The sequence below is a fragment of the Eschrichtius robustus genome, chromosome 4, assembly GCF_028021215.1.
Source record: "Eschrichtius robustus isolate mEscRob2 chromosome 4, mEscRob2.pri, whole genome shotgun sequence".
In the NCBI taxonomy this organism is placed as follows: domain Eukaryota; kingdom Metazoa; phylum Chordata; class Mammalia; order Artiodactyla; family Eschrichtiidae; genus Eschrichtius; species Eschrichtius robustus.
In genome coordinates, this window is record NC_090827.1 from 57,899,936 (window position 1) to 57,926,601 (window position 26,666).

Consider the following 26,666-nt stretch of genomic DNA (forward strand, 5'->3'; position numbering starts at 1 on the left):
CTGATTTACAATCAGAAAAGCATCGTTCCCGAGGGCAGGCTGCTCAGCTGTGACAGGCTACAAGTGGCCAGTCCCCCTGGGCACCAACTGTAGGCAAGCTTCAGGCTCAAGCCCCGGAGGCCACTGTGATCTTCTGCGCAGAGAGGGGGCTCAAAACAGGGAGCTTACGGTTTTATTTTTCTGACTACAAAGTGAGCCATGGAAGAAAATATGAAAAACAATTTTACATAGTATAAATGAACATAAAAATCCCCCCATGGAGGCCTTTTAGAATAAATAACTACTAACATGGATATTTTTCTCTTAGTTCTTTTTCTATACAATTTTCCATATGTAGATTTTTACATAGATGAGATTATATTAAATATTGTCATATAATAACTTTTTTTTCACTCAGTACCATCAGCATTTCCACATGTCATTAGGGACTCTTCGTAAACATCATTTTTAGGGGTTGTATAATATTCCAGCATTGAATAAACAAATAAAAATTTACCATTTTTCTTATACTTCATCATTTACTTCCAATTTGCCCACTTTTATAATGAAGGCCATGATAAGACCCTTGTGCATTTTAGATTATTTGCTAAAAGACAATGTCGGGCTTCCCTGGTGGTGCAGTGGTTAACAATCTGCCTGCCAATGCAGGGGACATGGGTTCGAGCCCTGGTCCGGGAAGATCTCACATGCCGCCAAGCAACTAAGCCCATGCACCACAACTACTGAGCCTGCGCTCTAGAGCTCGCAAGCCACAACTACTGAAGCCTTTGCGCCTAGAGCCCGTGCTCCGCGACAAGAGAAGCCACCGCCATAAGAAGCCCACACACCACAAGGAAGAGTAGCCGCCGCTTGCAACAACTAGAGAAAGCCCGCACGCAGCAACGAAGACCCAACGCAGCCAAAAATAAATAAATAAATAAGTAAATAAATAAGTAAATAAATTTATTTTTAAAAACAGTTACATCCAAGATACATTCTTGAGACTGTTTCATTGTAACTTTGCCTGCACTAGGAAATTTTTTTAAATTTATTTTTTATTGAGGTATAGTTGAATTACAATGTTGTGTTAATTACTGCTGCAGAGCAAATGACTCAGTTATACATATATATATACATTCTTTTTCATATTCTTTTCCACTGTGGTTTATCACAGGATATTGAATATAGTTTCCTGTGCTATACAGTAAGACCTTGTTGTTTAAGGAAATTTTAAAACAATAAAACGATCTTGGGTAATTTGGTTGGTGAAAATTGGTGTTACATAGTTGCTTTGATTTGGATTTCTTTTACTGTAAGCGAGGCTGACCATTTAAAAAATCTTTCTTTCAAACAACAAAACTGTTCAAATATCTACTACTCACAGAACTTTCAGTATGGTGGGGACAAGGACCCTGGATACATAATTACACTTAAGTATGAAATCTGTGTAATCTCATAATAATTTGAGATGTCAACCAGTGAGTTCTTTCCTCATCCACTGCAATCATCCCGCATTGGACCAGGGAGTGTGGGCCACCATGTGCTCCCAGAGAAAGTTAGCAGAATCAGACCAGCACAGATACCAAATTCACAGAGCCCAGGGCACAGGTGAAAGATAGAAGAAAAAACAAACTTGAATGTGGAAATTGGAGCTAGGAGACCCAGGCCCTCCCCCACCAATACGACCCCTACACTCTCCACCTCTGTACCCCAGCCTAGAAAAACCCTTCGAGCTGGAGAGGAAGAAGGAGCAGAGAGACCATTCAATTTGCCTCTCCCCTCCCCTCCTGTGGAACAGGTTGCAGGTAGCTGAGTGGAATATTCAAGAATCCAACAGTGAAGTGGACTTGGGCTGGGCTTCTTGACTTAAAGAAAGTTGTCTCCAAACTTAGTCCTTTGTCATGAGGCAATAGAGACGGTGGCACAGTGGCATGAGCAACAAGAGAGTGTAAGGCAGACGCTTAGACACAGGACTGCCTTGAGACTATTGCAAACTTTCGTAAAATGCAAACCAGGTAAGCCCAGGGACCATGGAAGTCTCTGACGGGGTACCAACTTGGTCCAGGAAGCAGGTAAAGCTGCCTGGAGGAGGCTGAGACAGAGACACTGAGTGGGAGTCAGCTGCTGGAGGAGATGGGCAGGGTGAGAGAGCTTGGAAGAGGTCCCAAGAAGAGGAAAAACATGCAAAAACCCAGAAGCGCACCAGAACTGAGGAGAGAGCCTTGAACAGGATGCCTTGAACAGGATCCTGAGAACAGGATGCCTTCAACGAACTGAAAAAAGTTCAGTGTGGCTGGATCTTGAAGAACATTCGAAAGAGCCACTCAGGACCTGGCTGTGCTAATTTTGAAATACCTTGGAAGTCATGAAAAAGTGTATGGATTTATCCTCATGGCGATTGGAAATGGGTTTGTCTATGTGTCCTTTACCAGTCTATCTACTGAAGTCTCTGTGTTATTATTACAGGTTTAAATGAGAAATTGTTGTATGAAAGGTAACTAGTGATGGCAGAAGACATTAAAACCACAGCAAAGAACCAACAATCCAAGAAAACTCTGACACACAGCAGCTTTCAATGTGAACTTTTCTGGGGTGAGGAGAGGGGTCCCTATGTTTCTGTCCCCTTCCCCCTTCCATTATGTCCACCTTTCTCTGTTAATAACATCCACTGCTGAACAGTTTTCAAAAGCCTTATGCTAGAGTAGGCATATTAGGAAAACTAAGAATACTACAGTGTAAGTATACAAAGGCTTCTGTGACCAGGAATGGAGATCTCAGGTGTCCCCTGAGCAAGAAAGCCAACACACCAGTGGTTTGTCTTTCAGGCACGACCAGTGAAGACCTTTCCACAAACCGTCAGCTTCCAAAACGCCTTTAAGATTCAAAACAAAGTAGAATTTGGCAAAATCAGTAGTACCTAGTAGGGAGCCCTTATCAATTTGTTAAATGAAAGAAAAAAAAATATTGGAGTCAAAAATACTAGGAAATTGTGGGGAATTTGGAGGCCCATGAGAAGCTTCACCTGGACTGTACCACTTGGTTCTCAAAATCCACTCCAGGCCAAGAGGAACAGGGCACTCCTTGGCTGTGTGTGTGGCAATTTACAACTGCCTTGTCCGTACAGTTTGAGAGAATGAAGAGAGAAATCTCCCCATGGCCAGCCAGATGTATTAATTATACAATCTAAACACAATTAAGAGGTGTTAGGAGCCCATCTCCAGGCGCTGCAGGAGGTGACTGACGATGTGTCCCATGGAACTGCTACGACACCGGTCACTTCACGCACAGTAAAATCTAGGGGCATATTTTCGAAGAATTAAGCTGACTGGGAAGCAAGTCTTGAATTCTTCTTGGTAGGTGGTGACCCTCTGACAAATCCTGATTCAGATCCTTGCTGGACCCACACTGGTAGAAGCACAACTGTCAGAAACGGTGCCCCTAAAATGCCAGTATTCTCAGAGAGGCCGGCAAACCACAGAGTGAGTTCTCCTGTAATCCTCCTCACCCCACCTTCCACGCCCATTCCTCCCCACAGGTGACGTCTGGAACGAGTTCACAGGATACACTAGAGGAAGTTTACACTGTCACTGCTTAATTTGTACCAGGACCACAGTTACTAAAATAGGGGAACTGAGTTTCCAGCCCACCAATCTAGCAGCCTCTGCAAGGATTAACGGCCCATCATAAAAGCCCCATCTGTGCAGGAAGGCATTTGCATCTGACCTTCCTGTCTGTAATCAAAAAAGGAGGATAACCTCGAATATGTCTAAATGGTGAGCGTGCATCCACTAATTGCTTAAAAACAGAGCCTATTCTGAAGCCTGTCTCTCAGAGTCCTCCCATAGCTACCCAGTAAGTAAATCCTTATTTGTCACTATTTCAGTTATAGTAAAGAGTCTTTAAATAAAAGACTCATTAAGGATGACAAGGAGAGGAGGGAGACCCAGGATACATTTAGGTGTAGCCTGTTTCAGATTACTGGTATATAATAAACATGTGGAGGGGGAAGGGCAGATGGACTTCCAGTTGTTTGTATATGTGCCTGCTTGCTAACAAACCTGGTGAATTAGCACTTTAAACAAAGTAATGAACACATTATAAGGGAGCCTGGAAATGGAGTATCGACTCAAGCTGAAATAAATGCACTTCTTGTTTTTAAGCAAGCAGAAGATTCCATTTGTTTTCTAAATATGCACAGCATGCATACATACTAAAAATGTAAATACATAAAAAATTAACATTTTGACTCAGCAGCGGCAATATCCTCTAATATGTCACCCTGCAGCTGTGAGGAAATTACATGTGGTCATCACCGTGTGATGTTATCTTCAAATCACAAAGGCTCTGCTTCAAGGATCAGTGAGGATTACGCACAATCATGATGGATGGAAGCACACGGCAGTGAAATGACTTATTTCACATCTTTGGAGCAAAGTCAAAAAAGCTTGAAGATATTAAAGTAAATGTGTACTGTTGAAGCAATGGCTTTGGATGTTGGTTTTATGGGGCAGTGACTCCTTAGCTGATAAATAATGGACCTATAAAGACAATTTTAGACACATAGTGAGATTTTTAATAATGTCCTGTCAGTCGATTAGGTTCTTAAGGAAACCACATTAAATGTGTTTGGAAGCTGTTAAAATAATCAGCACTTGTAGCTGTTCCTCATCAGGTGAAAAAGGAATGATTCCATGCTGAAGCTCAGGGTCCTTAAAGTGTGTATAGACTGAATTCTGATGCCACTTTTAAAATTGACGGGGCTCTACTTGTGAGACAAGTACAGCAGGAATCCAGAAAATAACATATGAATGGCAGAAGAAAAAGAAGCCTCCTCTCTTCCCCTTTTGATCATCACTTTGGTCCTAGCCCACCCATGAGTTCTTTAGAAATCACGTGTTCTTTTTAGGGTTAGGGTTTAGGGTTAGCTCTGAGTTAGTACAAAAACAAAACAAAACAAAACAAACAAACAAAACTTCCCATTTTTTCAGTGTCTGTGGCTATTGCTTTATCCTGAAAAAACCAATCAACAACAACAACAAAACCTACTACAACAGACTGGCCTTAGCGTTATAGGACAGTGATTTCCGCCCAGTGTTGACAAACTTACAAATGTGGTGAGAAGGCTGCAGTAGGACCCACGGAGACAGACAGCTGGAAGAAGGAGTGGGTGAGAGGCAGTGTCAGATGTAAGAGCAAGGCTCTCTCCTCAGTTCTGGTGCAAGTTCTTGCTGCCAACAAGGAGACATAAGCACCACTCCTGCCTTGTACCTGACCTCCCATCAGTTTATGTTTTACTCTTGCCTTACCTCCAAAATAGAAAAAAGTTCACTTCGAGCAACATTTATGGAATGTGAATTGGGTGTGAGGCACTATGGAAGTTGCTGCAGGAGATAGAGCACTGAGTCAGAGTCAGACCCTTCCCTCAAGATGCTCATGACAAGGTCCAATGTCAGAAGAAAGCCACACTTAAAATGCAATTAATGTCTAAGGAGGACCAGAGAATATTTTATCCAAAGGGAATAAGAGGGACTTTAACTTTGCCAGATGTGGCAATGATTAAAATATGGAATAGGGGTGGGAAGGAAGCAGGTGTACCTCAGTTTTGAATTACAGTTGATCCTTGAACAATGCACGGGTTAATCTGAGTATAACTTATAGTCGGCCCTCTGTATCCCCCCCTCCTCTGCATCCTAGGATTCAACCAACCATGGACCATGTAGTACCGTAATATATACTAGTGGAAAATATCTGCATATAAGTGGACCTGTGTAGTTCATACCCACGTTGTTCAAGGGTCAACTGTACTCAGTTTTGAATTATGCTGATTGAAAAAATCAGTAGTGGATGGACAAGAGAGTCAGGAGAAGGAAGGAAGGACCTGGTGGGCGAGGTTTCTTTGGAGCTTTTTGAGTATGTTGTTCCTGTGGATCAAATGTCCAGAAGGTAGACAGATAGAAATGAGAGTCTGGAGATGATGATTATGTGTGGACTTGAGATAGACTCTAAGGAGAAAACAGAAATGAGCACTGGATCAAGACACTAAGGTCCTAAAGGAAAGAGGGTCAGGGAGGAAGAAGAGAAGGAAAGATAAAGAGGGAAGGAAGGAGATGAAATGAGTAACCAGAAGTGGAAATAACTATTGGGCTAGACCACCTCTTGAGGGTGATGGGACAAACCAACTCTGGATCACAGATGGAGGAGTTCCCCCGGGCCAGGGTGAGGGAGATCCTTTCTCAAAGGAAGCAATGAGGAAAATGGTATTTAGAAGAAGATACAGAGACATTTGCAGAGAAAAAGTGAGGGAGTTTTTTTGCTGTTGTTGTTTTTAGGAGATTATGTTAATCTTCTAAACACAAAAGAAAGCAAAGATGTCAACCGATCGGAGTGAGAGTTGAGTTGAGGGTAAGTATAGTGAGTACACATGAAAAGGCCATGGTGAGCAAGGTGACAAAGAGTTGTAAGTAATACAATTGCTGAGAAGCAGAGAAGGTCCTATTGGAGCTAGATCGGATGATGAAGGTTGATGACGGTATTCACACGCGTGCCCTCTGAAGTGGCACTGCTTCAAAGCCCAGGTCTACTGCATTTTAGCTGTGAAACACTGAGTAAATTGGTTAATGTCTCTCATCTCAGCCTCTTGGGCTGTAAAATGGAAATGTTACTAATCATAGGACTGACTTCCCAGGGTTGCGGTCAGGATTAAATGAGGTAATGTATGTGAGGAGCTAGTACATAGGAAGTGCTCAATAAACATTAGTTATTATTCTTTATCTGTGGCAGGCCCAGTCAGGATTGACATTGATACCGATGGTCATACTTACATCTAAGTCACTATTTTTGCCCCATTACATGTAAACACAGAGATTTACATGTGTATAAGAAAAGTAGATAAGTGTAGCCATAGCAATTTTGCTGTCTCTAGTACTTAAGAGGATAGCCTATGAGCCTAAATTCAGTTGTGTTCTTTAAGCATAAACACTCAAAGTCTTCTCTGCAATTCAGGTTCTGGCCTGTAGTTCTTATGAAGACAACAGCAATTGTAACTTCACTGGGAGCCCTGCCAAGTTGAAAACTTGTAAGTAAGGTCATTTCTAAAGCTATATAAGATATTGTTTAGGAAAAGTCACATGAAGGAGAAAATACAAGTTCTTGTTTTTAATTTAGGAAGGTCTCAATTTAAGCATAGGTCATGTTCTTTTTTTTTCTGAAAGTGAAAGTTCAAAGAAAAGAAATGCCTTGAAATATTCAATCATCCTTCAGCAGACAGAGTGGTCCCTTAAATAAAACACAAATTTGGAGAACAAGGAAGAGACAATCATTGAAAGTTCCAGAGAGAGATTGGATATGCAACTCATAGTTCAAGCAATAGGAGATAGGGTGACAGATGGGAAATAAGAAAAGAATGTGCATTGCCAAAAAAGAAGATAAGGAAAATAAAGAAGGTGTTAAAAAAAAAAAAAGAAGACACAAGAAAATTGAAAAAATATAGAGATAGAAGAATAGGGCCAGATGGAATGAAATAGAAGGTGAAAAAGAAGAGATAAGAAGCAAAAAGAAAATGAGTCACACTAAGAAGATCCTTGATGCAATTAGCATAGGATGCACTGGAAGGGGATTAAAGTAGACATTAGGGCACCAGAATCAAGTCATTCCTTTGCCCAACATTTCTTGATCACCACCTATGTGCTGGTTAGGCACTGCACTGGGCTCTTAATCCCACTTCCACAGGAAGGTTTCTTGGGATGATCAAATGAAAAAATAACTGAGAAAATGCTTTAAAAATTATAAAATGTCAAGAACACAACATTATTGCTATTAACAGTAACATGAAAAACAGACCTCGTCCCAGCCAAAGCCTTGGAAGTCATACTTAGTTTACTAAGCAGTAACTCTACCTCCTGCTGGTTATGGCACATATCCACAACAGGAAAACGGCCAATCAAATTAAGTTACACAATGGACGTATGGATATGGGGTGGGGAGTCAGAGAAGGGTGGGGGATGAACTGGGAGATTGGAATTAACATATATACTATGCATAAAATAGATAACTAATGAGAACCTGCTGTATAGCACAGGGAACTCTACTCAGTGCTCTGTGGTGACCTAAATGGGAAGGAAATCCAAATAAAAGGGGATATATGCATATGTAGAACTGATTCATTTTGCTGTACAGCAGAAACCGACACAACATTGTAAAGCAACTATACTCCAATAAAATTTAAGTTACACAAACATAATGGAATGCTATTTAGCCATTAAAAAGGACAATTATGTGGATTCTTCCAATTATTTACCAACACATGGAAATACACAAAGTGATATGAGAAATAACAAAGAAATACAGGCATAACTCATTTTATTGCACTTTGCTTAATTGTGCTTTGCAGATGATTGCTTTTTCTTTCTTTCTTTTTTTTTTTTTTAAACAAACTGAAGGTTTGCGGCAACCCTATGCTGTCAAATGATGGTTGGCATTTTTTAGCAATAAAGTTTCTTTTTTTTTTTCTTTTTGGCCACACCTCGCAGCTTGTGGGATCTTAGTTCCCCGACCAGGGATCGAACTCAGGCCCTTGGCAGTGACAGCGCGGAGCCCTAACCACTGGACCGCCAGGGAATTCCCAATAAAGTATTTTTAACTAAGGTACGTAAGTTGTTTTTTAAGACATAAAGCTATTGCACACTTAAGAGACTACAATATAGTGCAAGCATAATTTCTATGTGCACTGGGAAACCAAAAAACTCATGTGACTTGCTTTATTGCAATAGTCACTTTATCGCAGTGGTCTGAAACCGAACCCACAACATTTCCGAGATATGCCTGTACGTAGCTGCTGATTACAACTGTGAAAAATGCATGTATATTAAAACAGATAAACAACAAGGACCTACTGTATAGCACAGGGAACTCTGCTCAGTGTTACATGGCAGCCTGGATGGGAGGGGAGTCTCGGAGAGAATGGATACATGTACGTGTAGGGCTGAGTTGTTTTGCTGGGCACCTGAAACTACCACAACATTGTTAATCGGCCATACTCCAATATAAAATAAAAAGTTTAAATATTATTTAAAAAAATGAATGTATGTAACCACTGAAAAAGATTAAAGTACATGAGGAGTGATATAAATTATTAAAATTTAGTATGCATTAATGTTTTCATTTGAAGTTTATTTATTTACTAAGGGTATATAAAATAAAAATACATGGCAATCTAAAACAGCTTCCGGCATTTAAAACAGACCGGCAAGTTCTTGCAACTTTCCCCAGTAGTGCCTCTCCAGACCATCTTGTCATACCAGTCCCCGATGATCCACCTCTTAATCTACAATCAGAAAACTCTTCTTGAATCCCTATTGTTGTAATCAACTGTGTTTGTCCTCATCCTAGGTTCCTAGGTTCAAATCTTGACTCTATCTTCCAACTTTTCTCATTTTGAGTAAATGACTTAAACCTTACTTAGGTTCAGTTTCTTCATATGTAAAATGGAGATAACATTAGTACCTACCTCGGAGGATCATTGGTAGTATTAAATGGCAAAATGCATTCAAAGCAACTAGCACAGTGCTTGTCACATAATAAGCCCTCAGAACTGTCACCTATTATTAGAAACTCACAGAGAACATGAGCTAGTCAATGCCAAGTGCTAGGTAATTGGTAGAAACAGTCAGCGTACCTAGGAATTACAACGTGGGAGATGCCAAAAGGAAGCTGGCCCTAGAAGGGACGGAATCTGAGCGAGGCCACGAGGGACGGATGGGTAGGATTTTGACGATGAAAATAAGGTAGTAACTGCTACACGTTTTAGTGTGTGCCTCTTTCCTTCTCTCAGCTTACAGCCCCAGGAGCAGCTACAGCAAGATGTAGAGCAGCGCCAACCCACTTTCCCCACGTGCAGAAACTGCTGTAAAACAGAACTGGCTCCCACCTCTCTGGCTTCAAGTCAGAGTATCTGGAGACAGAGAGCTGTACACTGGCTCATGCAGGGCTCTTTCCCAGTCCTTAATGATGTTCAATTTGAACTGTTTTGTTTTGTTTTTTTCATTACTCAGTGTTGCAGTTCTATCAGCTTATTCTAAAACAAGGATTTGTTGCTCTTTTAATCTGTGCATTTCAACTTTTTCACCAAGTTTTTCAGGCTCCTCTTTCAGAAATGAGTGACAATAAATGGGGAAAATTGTAGAAGGGACTCAAAAGGTTTTGTTTTCTTTTTAATGATTTGGAAGAAAAATGTTACCAGGTTTTCTAATCAGTCAGCTCAGGTTCAGAGAGCAAACACTTCTCCGACTCAGTGCTAGAGGATAATTACTGATTGCTCTTTGACGCTCTCAGCAGTCAAGAGAGTGGCAACCCTGAGAATTCTTGGGGCCCCCTCTGCTTGCCCACAGAGAAGAGAAGGAAGGGAGAAAGGACGGGAGGGAGGGACGCACTGAGGGATGGAAGGAAGGAAGTCCACAGTCTGAGTATAGGTTTACCTTTACATTTTACCTTTAGGGAGTGCCAACAAATTGTCCAACATATTAACATCAGCTAGTGCAGGGCTTCTCAAAGACTGTTCTGCAAAGCACTGGTTAGCTCTGTGAGAGTCTATAATAAATCCAAGGGAGGGGTCTGCAATGAAATGTTTGGCAAATGGGCAGCCTTCTTCATCTCAGAGAGTCACAATGCACATCTGCTTATTTAAGATTTTGAGAAATCCTGAAATAAAGAAAGCTGCTTAACTTTATTTAACCGAGAGTTTCCTAAATTTATTCAGCCACGAGACATTCTTGCATGTAACACCTATTAACCATTGCTTAGAACTCAACTACCATGGAATACGATATGAAAATTCTCAGAGCAATATTTCTTTACTGACACTTGTCTTCTTTTGCTTACATTCTGGCACAGATTTATGAAGAAAACAAACCAGCATTTTAAAAAGTACTGCATAAAAAAATGTTTAATCCCCTAGAATTCTACCATCCTAACAAATCAGCTATTTAAAATTTTGCAGTCTTCCTAGAAAACAAACCTACGGTTACCAAAGGGGAAGGCTAGGTGGCATAAACTGGGAGTATGGGATTAACAGATGCACACCACCATGTACAAAATGGATAAACAACAAGGATTTACTGTGTAGCACAGGGAACTATATTCAATATCTTGTAATAAACTCTAATGGAAAAGAATAAAAAAGTATAGATATATACATATATGTATGTTTAGCTGAATCGCTTTGCTGTATACCTGAAACTAACACAATATTGTAAATCAACTATACTTCAATTAAAAGTAAAATATATACATAAAATTTTGCAGTCTTCCCCTCTACAATTATTACTCTCAGTATTATCTCCTTTTCTACGTAAGAACTAAAAAGTACAACCTTCCCATTAGACATTCCAGAAAGCCCGAGGCATTTTTTAAATGCATCTTCATTTGGATATTTCTCCTTCATGTTTTCTTTTTAATTCTCACCCTCTTCTATGAACAGGAGAAAGGTTTTAGCTGAGAAAGACAAATGGAGGGAACACCCCAGGCTTTGAAATTTGGGGAAAACTTTGTTGAGATGCGGACAAAATATAAAGAACAAAAATCTATGAAGAAAAAACCTGGTTTCTTTCACCCCAGTTCATTCACCTTTGCTGAAAGCCTTCACCTCTGGCCTATTCTCACAAACTGTATATTAGCTTTGATAGACTTGAAGGGAAAAAAACCCACACATATAACATCTTCATATGTGATAACACATTGAGGTTATTGGACCTCTTCCCAGGATGTGTTTATTCTTGTCTGTGTGATAGATTAGATGTAATTTTCTTTCTTAAACAGCTAAGTGCAATTAAGAGGTCTCTGATGATGATCTTAGGTACAGCTCAGATAGAGAATAAATCCTGTGAGTAAATGCTACCACCCTGCAAAGCTCACACACGATAGAGGGAGCAGAGAGGGTGCTTCTCCAGGGCTTCCACTGCTAGACCTTCCCAAGGATGATGGAAATACACACTCTACTGACGGCACTGCACGGGGGTGAATTACCTTCTGCTTTGTCTATCACTAGGGCTCCTCCTAACACCTTCCTGAGTTTAGATAAAAGTCATTGAAATGTTCCAGGAGGTTAACTTACGACTGACTGAAGCAACACCTCAGCTAAAAAAAGAGTTCCAGGACCTTAGGTTTAGGGTAAAATGAAGATAGCAGATAAGATCACGTGGCTATGTTCAGAAAGCTGTGTTCACTTAGACTTTCACCGTCCTCCTGGACAGCTACCCCAGATGTCCAAAGGTCCAACCTGCCCAAGCTCAGACACATTATCTTCCTATTTTGGCCCCTGGTAAATAATGCTCCCATTCGTCGAATTTACTTGACCAGAAAATCATCCCCAAAATTCCCTCTCCCTTAGCCTGAGGGCTAAGAGATCACCAACTTCTGCTGCTTCTATTAGGTTGAACCATATAAAATTGCCAGTATTTGACCAGGTTTTGCCCACAAAACAGCAATCCCCCATAGGTCAACCTAATATATAATTAATGCTTATTGAAGCCATGCCTCTTGTTTTTCATCCCCTCAGCAATTTTCTCATCAAAGGGCTTCATCTCTCATCTGGATTCTCACAACTCCCTCCTAAAGGTCTCTTTGCCCTCAGGCCTTCTTCTACGCAATCTTCCGCAGATCTTTCTCTTTGCAGAAATGTAATCATAACATTTCCCTCTTTAAAAACCTTCAAGAGATCCCCACAGCCTTGGTAACAAAGCATGTTCTCCTTAAACAGAACATACAAAGGCCCTCGTGACCTGCCTTGCTTCCTTCTGCTTCAGGTCACAGCACCTCCGTACTCGGGGCTGGCATTCTACTTAACCCTTTGTTGGTGCCTGAATAGAAAATATTCTTTGGCTCGTTATCTGGAATGCTCTCCCCTCCAAATCTCCAAACCTCTCTAATTCTTACTCATGTTTCCAAATCATCTCAGTTATGACATGTTCCAGAAAGCCTTCAGTACCCGTTAGCACTACACGCACACACACACAGACTCCAGTCTGGGTTAGGGTGCTGTCCCACAACCTCATCTCATAGCCACAGTAATAACATATTCAACACATATCTCCTTCCTTCACTATACACTACATTTCCTGAATGCAAGCACTTTATCTTATTCATCTGGGCCTCCCCAGAGCCTAGCACAGTGCCTGGTATGGAGCATGTGCTTAAAAAATGCTTGATGAAGCCACAAACGAATGAATGCATTACAGTGTTACAGAGAGAATTGGGAGCTGTTTGGAAAGGGCATATATATACTGAAAAAGTAAACTTTGGAGCCAGTGCACTTCTCTGAAAGATCAACAACTGAAATTACCTGTCAAATTTTTCTGCAACAAATATTGTTATGCCATTCTCAACTCAACAAAGGATTTCCAAGCACTAGACAATGGGTTACCTTATTTAAAACCTTCACTTAATATACCCAATCTCAGGACAGCCAAGGTGTGTCCCTTCCAGCTTATTTTAGTGGAACCTGCTCATCTAGGGCTGGGGACTTTCAGAGCCATTTAGCCTAGTCCCATGATCCTTTATTCTAGTGGTCCCTTATAAGCCTTAAAAAATTAATGCAATTCCTAATCACCTAACTTACCATCAGAGGGCTCTGGACATTGGAGAGAACAGAGCTGATTAAAAGTTAAAATTTTCCAATCTCCTTATATAAACATTTATTTATAAAATAGGTCCCAGCATTAAATTTTTAGGGTCCACATGCAGACTAGGTTGGAAATAGAAATACCATTATGAAGGTTCAACCTTCTAACATCTCTCTCTGACTATAATCTCTCCCCACTACGATCCATCTTCCAAAAAGCTTACAGATTTCCTGCCTATAACACAGTCATAGTTCTCACAGTCACCCCTAAAACTCTCACAGCCCTATTGCCCACAAGAGTCAGTCCAAATTTTTCAGCCTAGAACTTTGGGTTCTCTATACCCTGGTTCCAACTTAAATTTTCCAACCATTTCCTCTAATATGCCTTAATTCAAACCATTGTCCTTCAGCCAGGTTGGACCACTCTCACTGGCCATGAACGGCCCACATGTTCTACCCCCTGTGCCCATCTCCTGGTAGAACCACATCTGGAAAGCCCACCTTATTTCCCTCTGTCTAACAGAATCCTAGTTATTCTTCAGGAAGAATTTTAGGCCCCATCTCCTCCACAATGCTTTCCATATCTTTTATTTCTCCCTCCTCTGAACTCCTACAACCCATTCTGCCTATTGATGTTATTATCCATAAATTGCTTTGTACTATGTGTTAACTGTACTTGTGTCTTTGGTTCACCTCCTTAAGTAGCCTGGAAGATCTCTGTGACCCCCTCAAACAGCAACTCAGCACCCTGGACTCAGTCGATTCTCAAAAAATATCCACTAATGTGCTTTAACCATGTTAGGAACCTCTTACTAGCTGCTCCTTTGTATCCTGAAGTAAGAATCAGTAGCTGAACTCAAGCTTACAAACTATAATACCAGTTAGATCCGCCCTTGCCAGGTTCCTCTTCCAGGGGAGGCACTAATGCCTCCTATTTGCCCACTTCCCAAGTCAACCCTGACTACACTGGCAGGACTGGCAAACAGTTCACACCCTACAGTGGTGGGGTAGCACATTTGTCTAAAGCCTGGAATCTCTGAGCTTCCACTTTCCATTGCCTCTAAAATGTCTGCAGCCTCTATAGTCAGGTTTTGCCCTGAATCCCAGCCTGTTTTGGCTGTAGCCCCGCTCTCGACAGTTCAGTCTTCCTAGGGTATAGATCTTGGACCCTAAGTCTAGTCTTTTTTTTTTTTTTTTTGGCTGCACTGCACGGCTTGTGGGATCTTAGTTCCCTGACCAGGGATTGAACCTGGGCCCTCAACAATGAAAGCTCGGAGTCCTAACCACTGGACCGCCAGGGAATTCCCTCGAATGTCTAGTCTTTAGCCAAGGTCATGTGCAAAAAGAAATGGATCACCCAGGACCATGGCGCCACAGCCACACTTGAAGCGCACTCATTGACTTGCTGTATCGAAGGGGCCTGCTTGATACTCTGATCTAGACAACTGGCCACACCTCCTCCCTGCCCAGGAATGAGCCCTACAGCCGGGTCAACCCCTCCAGCATGCATCCAACCGGATTTCTCAGCTTTCCCACTTGCCCAGTGGATCCCAGAATGCCTCCCAGTCATGCCCTTCAGAATGTGACAACAGCTGCTGCAGGTAAATCTCTTCAAGTTGCTCCTAGAAGTGAGTCAAGAAATACAAAATACCCCATTAGTCTGTAAGTTGCCCTCTCCAGACTGTAAGCTCTTTGAGGGCAGAATAATTGTCTTATTCATCTTTTTTTTTTTTTGGTATTCTGAGCATCTGACCATTAGGAGACAAAGGTATTTGTCGTAGGAATGGATGGATGAACACAAACTGCATGGCTCCTTCATCACTATCCAAATTCCGGGCTGCTTTCCTGATTTCTTTCTCTTTGAGATCTGAGTACTAAACTGAGGAGGAAAAATCCCATCTCCTGAAGAAACTGATTTACTTCTAGGTTAATCTCCCTATATTTTTGTGCCTGGGGCTGATGACAAAGTTTCCCCACAGGAGGAGATAATGCAGACAAGAGGGCGACAGTCTTCTGAGTGACTGTTTTGAATATACTTCTTGCTCTCTTAAGCTGAAGTGCACCACATGCACAGAAGGAGCCCTTATCATGACTTCAGTCTTCATTAATATGAGGGTCTAAGTTTTCTCAGGAATTGCAAGAGTATTATTAGAAGATTCCACTTGAATCCACAGATACTTACTAAATGTCTGATAGGAAGCAGTGAAGTGAGTCTTCAGACATGAGACAAATATCTTCCAAAGAGAGCTCTTATTCTGATGACAAAGGACAAATATGAGAGCCTTCTGGAGCCTGGCAGGAAGAACCCGAGCCTTTGGCTAGTGACTTCTGAGACTGTGAAGGGGGTCTCACTCACCGGCACAGTAGCCCACAAGGTTGAGGAACTGCTTCTCTTTACAGCTGGTCCTGCAGCTCCCACCAGCCAGAGTGACACGAGGGTGACAGGAGATGCAGTCAGATTCCGATGGGCCGTCGCACTGCCTGCAGGTGGGGTGGCACTCTAGACGGAAAAACAAGAACCAGGATTGGAATTAGCAGCTCAGCATGTAAACACATGAAGTCCTTAATGTACTCCACAAATTACACTACGAGCAGACTTCAAATACTAATCATCTTTTGAAGATTCCTGAGCGAGCCTGCCACACCCTTAGGCATTGACCGAAAGATGGCATTTCTAGTGTCAGTGAAAACACTGGCCATGAACAGAACGTGGAATCTAGAACCATTAAATGGGAGGAATTGGCTGCTCAGCATGACCATCCCCATCTATATAAGTAAGGAAGTTCAGGTCAAAGTTACAAAGCAGAAAAGCATGTGGTAAGACTGTCCCTCTCTAAAATTCAAAGAGCAAGACGGGGAGAAGAGGGAGACATTTTGCTTCTTAGAAATCCCGGGCAGGCAAAGGGGGAACCATCCACAGCAGGGGAAACTAAAACTTCTCACTGGAGTCGGATGCCAGCCATGCTCTCCCTCCAGGCCACAGCCTGGATGCCAGTTTTAGCAGTAACACTTAAGTAAAATACAAAGAACTGAAAAAGGCCTCTTTCTGGAGGTTATCCTGAGCCATGTTTGAAGTTCAGTCCCTTAGACGAAACTGTCAAAGCTGTTTTCCCCAGAAAAACCACCTAATGACTGAGAGGCACTACACTGAAAAAGAGCAGTGAGTCCCAGTAAGTGTAGGCAATAAAGATAAGGATGGCAAAGAATCAAAGAAGGTTGCAGCTGTGGCTGCATTTGTGCTGCCAAGCTGGGCAGCAGGAGCAAGCGCATGGAAGGAGATGGAAGGAGTTCTCTGCCAAGGACGAGAAGGTCTAAGCCTGTCTGATTCCAAGAGGAGGGGAGGTGAAGGGCTGGAGCTGGGTAGAGCTTGCTGGAACTGATGACAAAGAATTCCCTTCTGGCACAGAGCTGGTGGGAAGAAAAGGCACAGAGTTCCAGTAAAGTCAACTGCCTCTCATGTCTTCTGGCGGGAGGCCAAGGGAAGATAAGGAGTTATAGGGAAAGAAAAAAAAAAAAGCAAGCAAGCAAGAAAATGAACTGCTGATTAGAAGGCTAGCATGAATTATCACCCCTTCTACATTCCTGAGGCGCTTAACTTTGCAAACGCACGTCCAAAAGATACTAGCGCTCTCAGGACGATCTCCCACCGCCCAGGGCTTCCTCCCTGCCAGAATATTTCCAGTGACCTTGGTGCCCTGCCGCCTGTGGTGCCCTCCATCTGTGGGCTTCAAACAGGCAGAGGCACAGGCAGAGAAGAGGTAGAGCTACTCAGACTTTCCTCCGCAAACAATTTTCCACACACGAAAACCAACTGGGCGAGGGTGAGAGCACATAAGGACAGACCACAGTTTTCAAAGACAACCCCAGTGACAAAGAAACCAGGAACACCCCCCCCCACCTCCACTGAGCTTGATAGAGTGTTTCAAGTAAAGCAATCCATCAGGGGCCTGCAGAGACTAAAAAGCTAGTGGAAGAAGACAATTCCAGAAGAAATATAATATTGATCTTCAATGGTCTAAATCTGTGTTCGCATTAAATTTCCTCTTTGGTGTTGGAGGCCAGATGAATCTTACAAGTGTTAATTTATTTCAAAAATATTTTATACATTTACTACCTGTCTTCCGATTCCAGAAACACATACCAAACAATTTCATAACGATGGGCTTTTTTCTGTAAGTTGGCCTCAACACTCTATTTTTAGAAATAAAACCATAATCATGATAGAATGTGTTTTGTCTTGTCTTTTTTTCTGTAGATACAAGAAAACACAGTGCTACAAGTAAGGTGCTTAAATTTTAGTATTTTGTCGAGTCCAATAAAACCCTGCACTAATCTGAACTGGCAATTTCTAGAATCTCTGTCACTGAAATATAAAGGTGCTCTTAAAAACATATTGGACTGACATGTCAAGGAAGAAAATAAATACCTCTCTCTCCTTTTGCCCTATTAGGCTGCAGCCAGGGGAAGGGGGGGCTGAGACCTGCAGAGGCAATGCCAAATGCCTGATCCCACACAAATGCATGAGAACCTGTGGTAGCGCATCTCCGTGATGAGCACCATTAAATCCACCCCTCGCTGTACGAAGAGGGTAAAGCTGATTCTAATTTTTCATTTCATCCACACTTCCCTATTGGATGAACAGAATTTCACTTGTTCCCCTCACTCTATCCCTTGACTCCTACAGGTTCAAGACAAGGATTCACAGCCCATTCCTAGTCCCCTGGTATGACAAGGTTTCTAATTACCGAGTCAGGTTGCATTATGAAGATAAAACACGGGCACAGGGAATATGCCCCAGCATGTTACATACTCACCTGTACAGCTGCCTTCCAGGTTAAAGTACCCATCTGGGCACTGGGAGAGGCACTGCCCATCCAACAGCACGTGGGAAGGCCAGCAGGCTGTGCAGTTATGCGGGCTCTTCCCTGCACACCCAAAACAGGATTGGTGGCAAGCTGGAAGGAAGATAAAGCAGAGGAAACAATCAGGAAAGCCACCATTCGACAAGGACAGTAGCTATGTCCCTCCTGTTAACATTCCTGCATCAATATAAGTTCTGCACATTCACTGAGTTTTTTTCCAAGGACAGGGCACACATCTCACATACTTCTTTCTCAAGGATGTATCCCACGAAGCAAGCATCTGCGGAACCCAGATTAAGAAAGGCATAAATGCCACAAAACAGAAATAACCACTTTCAGAGTCATCCATTTCTTTCTTCCCATGTTCCCATTCTCAGAGAGTGTCAGATAAAGAACAGGAAGCCACAAGCAGGTCTCCTTCTCTCAGGATAGCGCCTCCACCATCACACATCAATGGGCTGCTGATCACGTTGCTCAAATTAAAGAGAAAGGTGATGGAAGCCTTACTTACTGACTCCACAAAGGTTTAATGTGATGCCTACTGTCTGATGGAGACTGAACATACACAGGTGAGAAGAACTGTCCAACGTTTTGAGCGGCCCAAACTAGCTGCATCAACAGACACACAAACAAGTAACTGCAATATAATAAATGGGGGATGGAGTATAACAGAGAAGAAGAGCATCACATCACAGCTCTCTGTGACCTTGACTAAGGTATATAATTTCTCAAGGCTCCCTCTTCGTCATGTATAAAATGAGGACATAAACTATACGTACTGTTGTGGACACTACATGGGTTGTTTACCCTGCCTCACTCGTTTCTTCCCACAGAAACCACAATAAAGCCTCTTGCCCACGTTTTCCCCTTGCTCCTTCTGCCTCCTGACCAACTCTAGTGCTTCCCTGTATGGCCCCTGCATGATGTGACATGCCCTTCCTCTTGGGAACTGTGAGTAACAAGCTATCTCTCCTATAGCAATCGTCTCTTGATCTTTTGGCCTCACCGTATCTGAATAATAACAAAATCTACAATTTGAAACAGCCAGTAATTCACCTCCAATCATTCATTCATTCATTTGTTACTAAGCCTCAAGTAGGCCTAGGTGCTGGGGAAACAACTGTAAGACAATGCATGGGATGACCCCATGCATTTCAGGCCACCTTCTCTCCAATGGACAAGAGTCACTGCCTGCAGGGACACTACCTTCAGTCTCCTCTTTGCCTCCTCTGCCCCCTCTATCAAACACCTGGAAGATTTAGAGATTTAGAGACCAGCAGCTTGGAAGAACCAGATGGGATTTTACCCCACTGAGGTCTCCATTTCCACCAACCCCCAATAAAAATGCAAATTTCAATCTTTGATTTATGTGGGGCTGTTACAAGCCAGTATGTCCTGGTCCAGCAGTTTAACTGGTTGTTAAAGTACGAAACTCCTGGTATACGGCTGGTATATGATGCTGTCCTAAGCCTTCTGGTGCTCTACCCTAGTACCCTGCCTCATCCATAACCCAGAACCTAAAGGTTTAATATCTGTACCAGGAGGCCTCCAGGACCCTGCTCCTGAGTTAAGGCCAGGACCCATTTGGATTGGACAGTACACCCCACCTTACTGGTTGATAAAATTTTGATTATCCTCCCTGGATACATTGCAGAAATTTCTATCTATTCAACAGTATTTATTACTCTATGAAAAACAGAGCCAGAGTTCCACGTTTTAAAATAATTTCCTTTTTTTTTTTTTACATTGCCTTGTTAACAACTCTAACAGCACAAGTCACAGTAATTTTTTTCCAATTATTTTCAGAATCACTGGGAAGATATTTCCTCCTTAAAAAAAATAGAATAGGTAAGAAAATATTATAAAAGAGAGGTACACATTAGCTCATTATTTAAGACGTTTAACGCAAAGTGAGACAGCACGTAATAGAAAGTCAGGTGGCAATATTTCAAAAAACAGCTAAATTATATTGTCAACACAAAGCCTTCCACGATGATATGGGGAAGCAACATACTTCTACATACTTAAATATATTTATGATAATACTAATATGTTCCTATTAGACTTTACAAGATTGCTAAAATCTATAGCTCTTCCTATTATACCTCCTTAATAAATAGGAAAGCAAAGCGTATCACTGTGGAATTGAAAACTGGGAGAAGATGAATTAACGCATTATGAGCACACAACTTATTTCATCTCATTCCATTCGGTCACAAAATCAATGTGATAACCTGGTTCAATGTGAATAAAGACTGTTATTGAATTATATAAAACAAGAAAGCAATGAGGCCAAATGAGTTGAAAGGTTGATGGCCAAGAATTCCAGGAGAAAGGCCCTTTGCCTCCCACTAGATTTTAGAAATAAGCCTCACTGGACATCCCCACGGCAGACTTCAGAATTGCCTTCGTTAGAAATGTTTAAGAACTAAATAGATAATGAGCTAGTTAGCTGCTGTGTGGCACAGAGGGAAAAAGATATGCTGGGTGATGTTCCTCTCAATGTATTTTTTTCTTTATGATACTCTCTTTCCATAACTACAGGCATTTGCATCTTTTTTTTTTTTTTAACTTCAAAAACATATTTATTTAGATACAAAGTTCATCCAAGACCCCATAAAAAGACCTTGGTCTGTTTTCAAAGAGTATTGTGACAGTCATGGCCTCTTTTTTAACTTTGGTTCCTATAATTTACACCGGGGACCTGAGTTGATCATTCCAAACCAGTAAATTAACAAATGGAGGAGCAGAAAGGAAGACTGCAGGGTCATAACTGTTTCCAGATGTGGGGTCTGGCACAGTGTCAGCCTGGTGACAGTAACCGATGAAAGTCCCTCCTCTCCAGCTAACAGCAGGCGGCTACAGGCATTTGCATCTTTAAAAAAAAAGCTCATGAAACTTCAATTCTGTGCTGGTTTTGGAAATGTCTACACTATTTCAGTGACTTTTATGAGGGTCTATCATGTTATCGAATGATTTCATAGCAGCAGTTTTGGTTTGAAGTCTAAGATCCTTCAAGGAGACTAACTCCATTACAGGGCATATATGTAAGAGATCTGAAAAAAGTTCTATGAATAATTTCTCCATGTAACACTACATTTTTAGAGAGTGGCTTTCCGGTTGATGGCTGAGTATATTCCTGAAAAAGCATAACTGAGCTGCTTAAGCACTAATAGTGTCAGTACTAAAAGTGTCTTCAGATGGTTGTAAATTCCAGTCAACCTGACTCCAGTAAAAATTTTACCTCAAACAATTAAAACATATCAATTTTTTGTTCATTCTATTTTCTATTTAAATTTCAGACAATGAACACTACTACTTTTTTTTTTCTTTTTAATAATACAAAAAGTGGGCCAGCGTCCCAATTTTCATATATAAAATTTCCTGGCTTTTCATGTCAAAACAATTTTTGGAGGTAGACGTCTTTCAAATTATGATGTAAATATCAAAATCCTCTAGGATATGCAGTAGGAATACTGTGATGAGGGATGAACGTTAAAAGGAGTGAAGTCAAATAAAATCGCTCTCCCTCTTTCCCTCACCCTTCTTTTCCTTCTTCTTTCTTTTTTTAATGAACATGATCTAACCTACCTCCCCAACACCGCACTAGATTGGGAACCCTTAAAGAGTAAAAATCACATCTCCATCTCTGTGACTCCCGCAATACCTGTCCCGGGCATGTCACAAGTTCTCAGTAAATGAGTTTCTGCTGACTGAAAGGGTGGGCAAGTAGGAAGGTGGGGGGGCAGGGTAGGGGGATGGAAACACTGGCAGACACTTCTAGGTCTCCTTTCTCTTTGATCTTTTCTTTTCAGCCCTTCTCTGTTTATGTCATGAATACTGGAGCTTCCCAAAATTAGACCCTCTGCCCTTTTCTTCTCACTCTTGGGCAAACATCCATAGCTTTAATGATGACCTCCATGCTGGTGAGTCCCAGATTTATGCGTACAGCTCTGACTTTTACCCTGAACTCTAATCACATAAATCTAACTGCCTAAGGGATATCTCTGCTTGGTGTTTCACTGGTATCTCATATTCCTCCTTCCCCCAATACTACCAGTATCCATTTCCAAGCTCAATCGCTATCTACTTATTATAAATTATGGCATCATGTTCCCTCTGTCCAAACTCTACTCACTATCCACCTCCAACCCGACATCCTACCCCCTACCTGGTCTTTCTTTCCCTGGCTCACCTTTACCCCACCATTCACCAAGACACTCATGCTGAGATCCTTAAGACTTCTACTTTTCCATCACCACAACACAGCCAAGGTAGGTTGACTTCCACTTCATACATCTCCGTCTAATATCCCAATTTAACCATCCCCATGGCCCCTTGGTGTAGACCTTCAACATCACTCCTGATGTGGATTAGTGCAGCAGCTTTCTAACCAGCCCCACTGTTTCTCCCAACTTACCTGCCACACCAGGGCCAGAGAGATCACTATAAAATGCAAACTGACCAAATTATTCCCCTACTTAAAATCTTTTACTGGTTCTCTAAAAGCTGTAGCGTCTAAACTCCTCAGCACAGCACATAGAGCCCTTCATGACAGGACTCACCCCCATGTCTCCAGTATCACTCCCTACAACTCACCTTTTGGACTTTATACTGCAGGAGAACCAAATGCATGATGCTTCTCCAGATACGCCATGCCTTTGCACTTGCTGTTTCCCTGGCCTAGAGTGCCCTTTCCCACCTTCTCCCCTTGTGAATTCCCATTAATCCTCCACAGCCTGATGATGTGGTTTTCCTTTGCAAATCTTTCCTCATACCCTCTCCCCGCGACAGTCAGTCCCCTTGTTTGTGTTCTTCCTGTATTTTGTGCCTACAGCCATTACAACCTATATCATGTTCTTTTAATTTCTTGTCCAGTGTCAGTCTCCTCAACTTGATCACGCTTTCCTTAAGGTATGGTCTATATCTTTTTCGTCTTTCTATCCCCAAAGCCTAGCACACCCATGCTATAAAAGCAAGAAGGGGAAAGTGAAGCAGTTGGAACATTTCTAGAAGGCATGCATTTGTACAGCTTATGTCAGCACTCCAGGGAGTACATTAAAGACCGTTGCTTAATATAGATGCTACGTATTTTATTCCATTAATGCAAGGGAATCCCAACTTCGTAAATAGTAACATACTCTTAAACAGAGCACGCCGACCCCTCCCCATTTATTTCTTTAATTAAAGAAGGCCTTTGGTGAATCTTAAGAACTAAATAGATCAAAACACCACAGTGTACTTTATTTCTTCCCATTCACCCAAAGCAAGTTAATTAATTAATCAAAGTAATCAATGAATTTTCTTATTTAAAAAAAAAGAAATGGGCATTCTGGTCCAAGACGGCAACATAGGAGGCTCCTGAATTCACTTCCTCCCATGGTCGTTCCAAATCTACAGCTACACACCGAACAATTCCCTCTAAAAGAAATCCAGAAACTAGCTGAGCAACTCCTACACATTAGATGAATGAGGGGGAAAAAAAACACAAAAACCCACATCAAAACGGGTAGGAAGGCAGAGACTTACAATCAGGAGGGAGCTCACAACGCCCAGCTTCTCCCTGAGGAGTTAAGGGTTTAGAACTAACATCTAGCACCCCAACTTTAAGGCTTCCACCTGAGGAATGGGACCCCAAAACTCTAACTCTGAAAGTCAAAAGGGCTTGAATCCAGAAAACCTCTAAGACTAGAGCATATAAAGAAACAGTTCTTCACAAGCTCACTAGGATTTGTGGTGCTTGTTCCCCCAGGGCTCAGGGCAGAGGCCTCAGTCAGAAATGCCCATCTCCCAGTCTTTTCCTGAAAGGGACGTATTTGCATACATTAAAAGCTGCAGCCTGAGGGTCAGGCTTCTACTTTAACACACACGTAGAGGCTGCAATCCTCTTCTGAGACCTGGGCCGAGGTCAGGCCCTCCCTCTGCCCGGCTCCAGGTCACTCTTTCTCCCTGGAAGGAGCCTGTGTGCACTTCCAGTGCCCTGGCTTTTGTGGCTGCTGCCCAGAGGACACACCCCTTGATGGCCTGACTCTGGTGATCAGCAGGGCTTCAGTACGTGGATTCAGCAGGACTGTAGCAAACAGAGGAACAGTTCTTAACTGGCTACCCATGTCCTCGGGGCTCAGCGCAGAGGGAGTGGACAGAAAACCCACCTCCCAGACTTTCTCTGAAAGAGGTTCATTTGCACACTTTAGAAGCCGTTGCAGAAGGGTCCAGATCCAATCAGCCAGCATCTAGGTGCTGACTGAGATCCTTTTAGGACAGGGACAGGGCTTTGCACACCCTCAACTACTGGGTGCCACTAAGAACAAAGAAAGTGACTTGGACAATCACAAAAGTTTAAGAGACAACCAAGAGCTAGAGCTAGGCTGAATGATAAGGTTCAGACAACAGACTGGTGATTGCTGGGGGGTAGGGAAGGCTGAGGGGAGGGGAAATGAGTGAAGGTGGTCAAAAAGTACAAACTTCCAGTTATAAGATAAATAAGCTCTGGGGAATCTAATGCAGAGCATGGTAACTATAGTTAACAATACTATATTGTGTTTTTGAAAGTTGCTGAGAGTAAATCTTTTTTTTTTTTTTTCAAATTTCTTTGTATCCTTTTATTTATTTTTTAAAATTTATTTTTAAATTTTTTGGCTGCATTGGGTCTTAACTGTTGTGCACGGGCTTTCTCTAGTTGCGGCAAGCGGGGGCTACTCTTCGTTGCGGTGCGTGGGCTTCTCACTGCGGTGGCTTCACTTGTTGTGGAGCACAGGCTCTAGGTGCACGGGCTCAGTAGTTGTGGCTCACGGGCTCAGTAGTTGTGGCTCGCGGGCTCTAGAGCGCAGGCTCAGTAGTTGTGGCGCACGGGCTTAGTTGCTCCACGGAATGTGGGATCTTCCCGGACCAGGGCTCGAACCCGTGCCCCCTGCATTGGCAGGCGGATTCTTAACCACTGCGCCACCAGGGAAGCCCCGAGAGTAAATCTTAAAAGTTCTCATCACAAGAAAAAAAATTGCAACTATGTGAGGTGATGGATGTCAACTAAACCTACTGTGGTGATCATTTTGCAACATGAACATATATCAAATCATTATGTTGTACAGCTTAAACTAATACAGTGTTATATGTCAATTATATCTCAATAAAACTAGAAAAAAAAAATGGATACCAAACCTATATTGATTTTGTGCAATTTTGCCCCATGCAGTAAGATCCGCCTAAGGAGGCAATACTATCTTCAAGACTGAAAAAGAAGGCTTGGAAAAATTTAGTTGCTAAAATTTCCCTGATGTTTCCCTGACCAAAGCTATGTGATCATTCTAAGTTTAATGAAAAGCCAGTGATGCAGGGATGGGGGCCACTGGGATGTTTATTATCTCTGCATTCTTTTTTGAAGCACAATGTTTCTACTGACATAATACATTAGAAGATATGTAGGTAAAATTCATTATTGTACTACGGAGTTCCTTTTAATTTTTTTATTAAATACTTATTTACTTGGCTGTGCCGGGTCTTAGTACTGGCATGCGGGATCTTTCTTTTTAGTTGTGGCATGTGGGATCTTTCTTTTTAGTTGGCAGCATGCGGGATCTAGTTTCCTGACCAGGTATCAAACCCAGGCCCCCTGTATTGGGAGTTTGGAGACTTAACCACTGGACCACCAGGGAAGTCCCCAGAGTTCATTTTTAAAATAAAACTTGTAATTTCCTCAAAATTATATTATCCTGAACCCTCTTGCTGAACTGTGTGGGAATTGAAAAAACCCATCATTATTTTGCCACAGAATCGGGGCAATTATGTGGGTAGTCCAATCATCCCAACTATGTTCATATCCCATGCTGCTCCACCACTGCCAAGTCGTTGACATGGTGATTGAGCTGGACCATTAATTGAGATGGCCTGGCCTGAAATTAAATTGTAAAGCTCTAGGGCAAAATGAAGAACAAAGGATCTAGGCTTGGAAAGAAGGAAATATTTCCTAAGGAACCATGTCCTCTATTAGAGCCCAGGATCCCCCAGTGCTAAACTATTCTTTAGTTGGTTCATTCTAAGCCTCACTTTCTTCATCTATAAAATGGGAGTAAATATAAACACACAGGATTTCCAATCAAATTCTTGGTTGTATGGAATTCTATAAACAATAAAGTGATATATATATGTGTGTGTGTGTGTGTGTAAATAACTGTAAGAATCTATATCAAAAGTTTAAGAGAGATAGAAGATAGAAG

The 26,666-nt window shown here is 42.0% G+C and overlaps 1 protein-coding gene across 1 annotated transcript in view; it reads right to left on the bottom strand.

Moving 5' to 3' along the window:
* The window catches only part of FRAS1 (Fraser extracellular matrix complex subunit 1), a 440,782-nt gene that overhangs the window by 171,878 nt on the left and 242,238 nt on the right, over positions 1-26,666 (bottom strand). Inside the window, exons 19-20 of the mRNA XM_068542136.1 lie at positions 18,406-18,546; positions 15,948-16,091 (exon numbers count right to left, since the gene is read on the bottom strand). Of these exons, the coding sequence (XP_068398237.1) occupies positions 15,948-16,091; positions 18,406-18,546 (285 nt within the window). The remainder of the gene's footprint in view (positions 1-15,947; positions 16,092-18,405; positions 18,547-26,666) is intronic.